The sequence below is a fragment of the Mustelus asterias genome, unplaced genomic scaffold (genome assembly GCF_964213995.1).
Source record: "Mustelus asterias unplaced genomic scaffold, sMusAst1.hap1.1 HAP1_SCAFFOLD_3512, whole genome shotgun sequence".
NCBI classification, from domain to species: domain Eukaryota; kingdom Metazoa; phylum Chordata; class Chondrichthyes; order Carcharhiniformes; family Triakidae; genus Mustelus; species Mustelus asterias.
In genome coordinates this window covers 2501-12188 of record NW_027593457.1, presented here as the reverse complement: position 1 = coordinate 12188, position 9688 = coordinate 2501, and the positions used below count along the sequence as shown (strand labels likewise).

General features: G+C 53.0%; 1 protein-coding gene across 1 annotated transcript in view; it reads left to right on the top strand.

The window, feature by feature from the left end:
• Positions 1 to 2393: 2393 nt before the first annotated feature.
• Positions 2394 to 9688, top strand: part of LOC144490618 (SHC-transforming protein 1-like) — a gene marked incomplete at its 3' end in the record, with an annotated part of 7857 nt that continues 562 nt past the window's right edge. Inside the window, exons 1-3 of the mRNA XM_078208328.1 lie at positions 2394 to 2585; positions 5712 to 5787; positions 9053 to 9220. Of these exons, the coding sequence (XP_078064454.1) occupies positions 2394 to 2585; positions 5712 to 5787; positions 9053 to 9220 (436 nt within the window). The remainder of the gene's footprint in view (positions 2586 to 5711; positions 5788 to 9052; positions 9221 to 9688) is intronic.

Genomic DNA, 9688 nt, shown 5'->3' with positions numbered 1-9688 from the left:
CGGTAGCACAGTGGTTAGCACTGCTGCTTCACAGCTCCAGGGTCCCGAGTTCGATTCCCGGCTCGGGTCACTGTCTGTGTGGAGTTTGCACATTCTCCTCGTGTCTGCGTGGGTTTCCTCCGGGTGCTCCGGTTTCCTCCCACAGTCCAAAGATGTGCGGGTTAGGTTGATTGGCCAGGTTAAAAATTGCCCCTTAGAGTCCTGAGATGCGTAGGTTAGAGGGATTAGTGGGTAAATATGTGGGGATAGGGCCTGGGTGGGATTGTGGTCGGTGCAGACTCGATGGGCCGAATGGCCTCCTTCTGCACTGTCGGGTTTCTATGATTTCTATGAAGCTTGCCTGGCTGTGTGTTCCTGGCAGCTGAGATCCATCCAACTGCCGTGAGGAGAGACATCTTTGGACACTAAGGGGCAATTTAGCATGGCCAATCCATCTAACCTACACATCTTTGGACACTAAGGGGCAATTTAGCATGGCCAATCCACCTAACCTACACATCTTTGGACACTAAGGGACAATTTAGCATGGCCAATCCACCTAACCTACACATCTTTGGACACTAAGGGACAATTTAGCATGGCCAATCCACCTAACCTATACATCTTTGGACACTAAGGGACAATTTAGCATGGCCAATCCACCTAACCTGCACATCTTTGGACACAAAGGAGCAATTTAGCATGGCCAATCCACCTAACCTACACATCTTTGGACACAAAGGAGCAATTTAGCATGGCCAATCCCCCTAACCTACACATCTTTGGACACAAAGGAGCAATTTAGCATGGCCAATCCACCTAACCTACACATCTTTGGACACAAAGGAGCAATTTAGCATGGCCAATCCACCTAACCTACACATCTTTGGACACTAAGGGACAATTTAGCATGGCCAATCCACCTAACCTACACATCTTTGGACACTAAGGGACAATTTAGCATGGCCAATCCACCTAACCTATACATCTTTGGACACTAAGGGACAATTTAGCATGGCCAATCCACCTAACCTGCACATCTTTGGACACAAAGGAGCAATTTAGCATGGCCAATCCACCTAACCTACACATCTTTGGACACAAAGGAGCAATTTAGCATGGCCAATCCACCTAACCTACACATCTTTGGACACAAAGGAGCAATTTAGCATGGCCAATCCACCTAACCTACACATCTTTGGACACTAAGGGGCAATTTAGCACAGCCAATCCACCCTAACCCGCACTCCTTTGGACACTAAGGGGCAATTTAGCATGGCCAATCCACCTACCCTGCACATCTTTGGAGTGTGGGAGGAAACCGGAGCACCCGGAGGGAACCCACGCAGACACGGGGAGAACGTGCAGACTCCACACAGACAGTGACCCGAGCCGGGAATCGAACCTGGGTCCCTGGCGCTGTGAGGCAGCAGTGCTAACCCACTGTGCCACCGTGTATAATGGCACCCTCAATATAAGTGTGTCGATATATACACAAAAATTCACTGATTAATCAACACACAATGTAAATAGATACAACACAATGAATCCTGATTGTGATAATACAAGAAAGATACACATCATATAATGCAATGTAAATATACATTATGTAACGTGAGTACCCGTGGTGGATTTGTGTTCTCACTGGTGTCTCTACAAAGTGGAGGAACAGCTTGCATTTATATAGCACCATTGACATCCGCAGTGACATCATTGAAATAGTCAGTCAGCGATCTGGAGTCTGTCTCTGTGTCTGTCTCTGTGTCTGTCTCTGTGTCTGTCTCTGTGTCTGTCTCTGTGTCTGTCTCTGTGTCTGTCTCTGTGTCTGTCTCTGTGTCTGTCTCTGTGTCTGTCTCTGTGTCTGTCTCTGTGTCTGTCTCTGTGTCTGTCTCTGTGTCTGCCTCTGTGTCTGCCTCTGTGTCTGCCTCTGTGTCTGCCTCTGTGTCTGCCTCTGTGTCTGCCTCTGTGTCTGCCTCTGTGTCTGCTTCTGTGTCTGCCTCTGTGTCTGCCTCTGTGTCTGCCTCTGTGTCTGCCTCTGTGTCTGCCTCTGTGTCTGCCTCTGTGTCTGCCTCTGTGTCTGCCTCTGTGTCTGCCTCTGTGTCTGCCTCTGTGTCTGCCTCTGTGTCTGCCTCTGTGTCTGCCTCTGTGTCTGCCTCTGTGTCTGCCTCTGTGTCTGCCTCTGTGTCTGCCTCTGTGTCTGCCTCTGTGTCTGCCTCTGTGTCTGCCTCTGTTTCTGCCTCTGTGTCTAGCGTGTATGGGACTCCCCTGTGGGAGTCTCACGGCGGGGGGGGGGAGAGAGTGTGTGGGGGTCAGACTGGGGAGAGGGAGCGTGTGGGGGTCGGACTGTGGGTGTGGGCGAAAGTTGGCCTGGCAGTGGCCTAACCCGCTTGTCTCTTGCCGTGCCCTTCCCCAGGATGGCGGGCTTCGACGCCTCGGCCTGGGACGAGGAGGAGGAGGAGCCGGCTGACCACCAGTACTACAACGACTTCCCGGGGAAGGAACCGCCCCTGGGGGGCCTCGTGGACCTGAGGCACCGCGAAGGGGTGGGGGCGCCCCGGAACTCAGCCCTCCCCACGCCGCAAGCCAATCACCACGGAGCCACCCTGGTCAGTCCCGCTGTAACTCTCTGCTCCACGTCACGGCTAGCCCCAGCCCATCGTCCGTGTCCCACACTGTTCCGGAGCTCCACTCAGTGCGACGGACTGACTGGGCTGTCAAACACCAGGCCCGGACACTCCGAGATGGAGTGGGCCTCAGGCTTTACCTTTAGACAATTGAGTTTGGCGTTAGGGTGAACGTACGGTGTTTCACCCCCAAATAGAGTCAGCGAGGTTTACAGCATGGAAACAGGCCCTTCGGCCCAACCTGTCCATGCTGTAAACCTGTCCCTTTTTTTTCTTAACCCACTAAAAGTTAAAGTTTATTTATTAGTGTCGCAAGTAAGGCTGACATTAACACCGCAATGAAGCTACTGTGAAAATCCCCTAGTCACCACACTCCTGTTCGGGTTACACTGAGGGAGAATTTAGCACGGCCAATCCGCCCTAACCAGCACGTCTTTCAGACTGTGGGAGGAAACCGGAGCACCCGGAGGAAACCCACGCAGACACGGGGAGAACGTGCAGACTCCACACAGACAGTGACCCTGCGCCGGGAATGGAACCCGGGTCCCTGGCGCTGTGAGGCAGCAGTTCTAACCCACTGTGCCGCTCGTGCTGCCGCTAGTCCTAAGCTGGTCCCAACTGCCCGCGTTTGGCCCATATCCCTCTATACCCATCTTACCCATGTAACTGTCTAAATGCTTTCTAAAAGATAAAATTGTACCCGCCTCTACTACTGCCTCTGGCAGCTCATTCCAGACACTCACCGCCCTCTGTGTGAAAAAATTGCCCCTCTGGACCCTTTTGTATCTCTCCCCTCTCACCTTAAACCTGTGCCCTCTAGTTTTAGACTCCCCTACCTTTGGGAAAAGATATTGACTATCTAGCTGATCTGTGCCCCTCATTATTTTATAGACCTCTATAAGATCACCCCTCAGCCTCCTACGCTCCAGAGAAAAAAGTCCCAGTCTATCCAGCCTCACCTTATAACTCAAACCATCAAGTCCCGGTAGCATCCTAATAAAGGGATTATTCAAGTGACCCACTAGGAAGCTTTTATCAAACAAAGTTCATTTCAGAACACAGAATTTAACTAAAAGAATTAGCGTAACTTTTCCCAGTTACAAGATCCAAACATGATACAGTGTAAACCCTTACAGCTAGCTATCTCTGGTGTTGCAAGTCACACAACATTCCACAAACATACACACTTCCCTCGACTTAGCACAGAAAGCAAGTATGCTCCCGTGATGCTGGATTTTGCAGCTTTTCAACACTGGCTGTGAATTGGTCGCCTGAATGTTGGAAATCTGTCCAAATGTCTTTTAAATGTCATTGTACCCGCCTCTCCCACTTCCTCTGGCATCTCATTCCATACACGCAGCACCCTCTGTGTGAAAAAGTTGCCCCTCAAGTCCCCTTCGCCCCCCCCTCCCCGCCCCTCACCTTCGCCCTCTGCTCTCTAGTTTTAGACTCCCCTACCTTTGGGAAAAGATATTGACTATCTAGCTGATCTATGCCCCTCATTATTTTATAGACCCCTATAAGATCACCCCTCAGCCTCCTACGCTCCAGAGAAAAAAGTCCCAGTCTGGGGGGTGGCACGGTAGCACAGTGGGTTAGCACTGCTGCTTCACAGCTCCAGAGTCCTGGGTTCGATTCCCGGCTCGGGTCACTGTCTGTGTGGAGTTTGCACATTCTCCTCGTGTCTGCGTGGGTTTCCTCCGGGTGCTCCGGTTTCCTCCCACACTCCAAAGATGTGCGGGTTAGGTTGATTGGCCAGGTTAAAAAAAATTGCCCCTTAGTGTCCTGAGATGCGTCGGTTCGAGGGATTAGCGGGTAAAATATGTGGGGGTAGGGCCTGGGTGGGATTGTGGTCGGTGCAGACTCGATGGGCCGAATGGCCGCCTCCTGCACTGTAGGGTTTCTATGATTTCTATTCAGCCTCTCCTTATAACTCAAACCATCAAGTCCCAGTCGCATCCTGGTACATCTGTTTTTTGCACCCTTTCCAGTTTAATAATATCCTCCCTACAGCAGGGTGACCAGAATTGTACATAGTCCTCCAAATGTGGCCTTACCAATGTCTTATACAGCTGTAACATAACGTCCCAACTCCTGTATTCAGTGCCCTGACCGATGAAAGCAAGTGTGCCAAACACCACCTTCACCACCCTGTCTACCTGTGACGCCACTTTCAAGGGACTAGGTACCTACACCCCTCGGTATCTCATTATTTTATAGACCTCTATAAGATCATCCCTCAGCCTCCTACGCTCCAGGGGGAAAAGTCCCAGTCTATCCAGCCTGTCCTTATAACACAAACCATCAAGTCCCGCTAACATCCTTGTAAATCTCTTCTGCACTCTTTCCAGTTTAGTGACATCCTCCCTCTAGCAGGGCGACCAGGATTGTACACAGTCCTCCAAATGTGGCCTTAACGTCTTGTACAGCTGTAACATAACGTCCCAACTCCTGTACTCAGTGCCCTGAGCATGCCCCGTGCAAACTGGGTGCCCTGCTGCCCACATAGAAACCTAGATAGAAGCAGGAGGTGGCCATTCGGCCCTTCGAGCTGCTCCCCCATTCATCACCATCACGGCTGATCATCCAACTCAATAGCCTAATCCTGCTTTCTCCCCATAACCTTTGATCCCGTTCGCCCCCAAGTGCTATATCCAGCCGCCTCTTGAATACATTCAATGTTTTGGCATCAACTACTTCCTGTGGGAATGAAGGCTCACCACTCTCTGGGTGAAGAAATGTCGTCTCGCCTCCGTCCTAAATGGTCTACCCCGAATCCCCAGACTGTGACCCCTGGTTCTGGACTCCCCCCACCATCGGGAACATCCTCCCTGCATCTACCCTGTCCAGTCCTGTTAGAATTTTATAAGTCTCTATGAGGTCCCCCCCTCATCCGTCTGAACTCCAGTGAAAACAATCCTAACCTGGTCAATCTCTCCTCGTACATCAGTCCCACCATCCCCGGAATCGGGGGTACCTCTTCGACGTGACGGGTGTTCTGATGTACCGCGGTGGTGGTGACGGGCGCTAGTGGAATGCAAGCCATTGTTACAGGTGTTTTTTTTTCCATTTTCCTGCCCCCATCCCCCCCCCTTCTCTGTGGTGTAGCCCGTCGGACAGATGTCAGGAAACCTCTACGACTCACGGTCTTCCGACTCTCCCAAGCAACTGCCTGCAGCACAAGGTAGGGAGTTGCCATAGCAGCGGGCAGGGTTGCGGGGATGGGGGGGACATTGAGTTTAAAAATTGGCAAGTCATGTTGCAGCTTTATAGAACCTTAGTGAGGCCGCACTTGGAATATAGTGTTCAATTCTGGTCACCACACTACCAGAAGGATGTGGAGGCTTTGGAGAGGGTACAGAAAAGATTTACCAGGGTGTTGCCCTGGGATGGAGGGCATTAACCATGAGGAGAGGTTGGAGAAACTTGGTTTGTTCTCACTGGAGCGACGGAGGTTGAGGGGCGACCTGATAGAGGGGCGACCTGGAAGGCGCTGCCAAGTAGGGTGGTGGAGGCAGGCACGCTGACATCGTTTAAGACTTACCTGGATAGTCACATGAGCAGCCCGGGAATGGAGGGATACAAACGATTGGTCTAGTTGGACCAAGGAGCGGCACGGGCTTGGAGGGCCGAAGGGCCTGTTTCCTGTGCTGTACTGTTCTTTGTTCTTTGTCTGCAAGATTGAGGGGCATGGACAGAGTGGATAGTCAGAAGCTTTGTCCCCCAGGGTGGAAGAGTCAATTACTAGGGGGGCACAGGTTTAAGGTGCGAGGGGCAAGGTTTAAAGGAGATGTACGAGGCAAGTCTTCTCACACAGAGGGTGGTGGGTGCCTGGAACTCGCTGCCGGGGGAGGGAGTGGAAGCGGATACGATAGTGACTTCTAAGGAGCGTCTTGATAAATACACGAATAGGATGGGAATAGAGGGATATGGTCCCCGGAAGGGTAGGGGGTTTTAGTTCAGTCGGGGGCAGCATGGTCGGTGCAGGCTTGGAGGGCCAAAGGGCCTGTTCCTGTGCTGTAGTTGTCTTTGTTCTTTGAGAGTTCGCGTGGTGGATGGGTTGGCGCCAACAGAGCCTGGTTTTTTAACCTTCATGGGTGTCGTTGGAAAGATTGGCATTCATTGCTCACTCCTGTTGCCCCTTGCCGTGAGCTAATGTCGCAAACCACTGCAGTCTGTGTGCTGCAGGTTTGTTTTTTATCCATCCCTGGGCCATGGGCGTCGCCGGCTGGGCCCAGCATTTATTGCCCATCCCTAGTTGCCCTTGGATGGGCAGTTGAGAGTCAACCACATTGCTGTGTGGCTCTGGAGTCACATGTAGGCCAGACCGGGGTAAGGACGGCAGATTTCCTTCCCTAAAGGGAACCAGATGGGTTTTTCCCACAGCGGGTCACCAGTAGATTCTTAATCCCAGATATTTTGTATTGAATTCAAATTCCACCATCTGCCGTGGCGGGGATTCGAACCCGGGTCCCCCAGAACGTTCGCTGAGTTTCTGGATTAATAGTCTAGCGATAATACCACTAGGCCATTGCCTCTCACATGGGTACACACCCACGTGGCTCCACCCCACTCCCCGTAGCTGCCAGGAGGGTGGGCCGCACGATCAGAAGGTGTTGTATTTTGGGGTACAATGTTGCCCCCCTCACCCCCGCCTCCCCGGGGGCTCTCATCTGCCCCCTCCTGCCCTCGGGTGGATGGCAAAGATTCCCGCGGGCGTTATCGGAAGAAGGGCAGGGTCAGGAGGGGGGAGGATTCGGGGAGTTGGGCAGAGAGGTTCTCCTTTGGTGTCCTGGGGCCCAATATTCGTGGCATCGGTGTTGCAGCCTGTGGGATCTTGCTGTGCACAAATTGGCTGCTGTGTTTGCTCCATTGAAGCCAGAGACACCCGACACACATTCCCCCGTGAAAGAATGGGGGACTAACGCCCAAACCTGACCCAGGGGAGCCAGTGGGAACTCGAGTTGGGGGGCGAGCCAGGTGGGATTCAGACACTGGCCCAGTCAATGTCTGAGCAAGTATGCACTTGGGCAATTACACCATTGAGCCAATTGCAACTGTGGGGGGCAGCACAGTGGTTAGCACTGCTGCCTCACAGCGCCAGGGACCCGGGTTCGATTCCCGGCTCGGGTCACTGTCTGTGCGGAGTCTGCACCTTCTCCCCGTGTCTGCGTGGGTTTCCTCCGGGTGCTCCGGTTTCCTCCCACAATCCAAAGATGTGCAGGTTAAGTGGATTGGCCGTGCTAAATTGCCCCTTAGCCCGCACATCTTTGGACACTAAGGGGCAATTTAGCATGGCCAATCCACCTAACCTGCACATCTTTGGACACTAGGTGGATTGGCCATGCTAAATTGCCCCTTAGTGTCCAAAGATGTGCGGGTTAGGTGGATTGGCCCCTTAGTGTCAGGGGGATTAGTAGGGTAAATAGGCAGGGTTATGGGGATAGGGCCTGGTTGGGATCGTGGTCGGTGCAGACTCGATGGGCTGAATGGCCTCCTTCTGCACTGTAGGAATTGTATGATTCTTATTGGCTCAAACTCCAATAGAGTGTAAGTTTAAAGTTTATTAATGTCACAAGTCAGCCTACATTAACACCGCAATGAAGTTACTGTGAAAATCCCCTAGTCGCCACACTCCTGTTTGGGTAACACTGAGGGAGAATTTAGCACGGCCAATCCACCCTAACCAGCACGTCTTTGGACACTAAGGGGCAATTTAGCATGGCCAATCAACCTAACCTGCGCATCTTTGGACACTAGGTGGATTGGCCATGCTAAATTGCCCCTTAGTGTCCAAAGATGTGCGGGTTAGCTGGATTGGCCCCTTAGTGTCAAGGGATTAGTAGGGTAAATAGGCAGGGTTATGGGGATAGGGCCTGGGTGGGATTGTGGTCGGTGCAGACTCGATGGGCCAAATGGCCTCCTTCTGCACTGTCGGGATTGTATGATTCTTATTGGCTCAAACTCCAATAGAGTGTAAGTTTAAAGTTTATTTATTAGTGCCACAAGTCAGCCTACATTAACACTGCAATGAAGTTACTGTGAAAATCCCCTAGTCGCCACACTCCTGTTCGGGTTACACTGAGAGAGAATTTAGCACGGCCAATCCACCCTAACCAGCACGTCTTTCAGACTGTGGGAGGAAACCGGAGCACCCGGAGGAAACCCACGCAGACACGGGGAGAACGTGCAGACTCCGCACAGACAGTGACCCGAGCCGGGAATCGAACCCGGGTCCCTGGCGCTGTGAGGCGGCAGCGCTAACCCACTGTGCCGTGTATAAATAGACACAACAGGAGCAGATGGTGTGAGGGATGGAAAGGGGGAAACGGAGGGAGCTGGGATCTTTGCTGAACTGGGGTCGAATAAAGTTGCTGAAGGTAAGAGACGGGCTGTTGTATCAGTCGTATCCGATTGAGTTTCGAACACTTCCTTCCCCCGCCACCCAGGTGCTTCTCAGAAGTTCACAACCCCCGGGTTGCAGGGCGGCAGGACGGGCAGCCGGTCGGACCTGTTCGATGATCCGTCTTACGTCAACGTGCAGAACCTGGACAAGTCGAAGCCTCCCGCAGTGGGCCACACCAATGGCAGCATTCAGAGGGACGTGTTTGATATGAGTGAGTGTCGATCCGCGGGGGGAGAAAGGGGGTGGCGGGAGAGACTCGGATAGTCAGGAGTCGTTCCGGGACTGCGCACGCCCCTTTCAACTTCCCGATTGGCATTGGGTTGTGAAAGGGCTTCGATAAGGGGAGATATGGGGGGGGGGGGGGGGGGGGGGGGCGGGGAGGGGGGAGATATGGGGGGGCGGGGAGGGGGGAGATGTTTCCACTTGTGAGGGAATTAGGGGGCCGTCAGTAATCGCTCATCGATCCGATCGGGAATTCTGGAGAAACTTCTTTACTCAGGGAGTGGGGGGGAGAATGTGGGACTCGCTCCCACGGGGGGAGTGGGGGAGAATGTGGGACTCGCTCCCACGGGGGGAGTGGGGGAGAATGTGGGACTCGCTCCCGTGGGGGGAGAATGTGGGACTCGCTCCCACGGGGGGAGTGGGGGGAGAATGTGGGACTCGCTCCCACGGGGGGAGT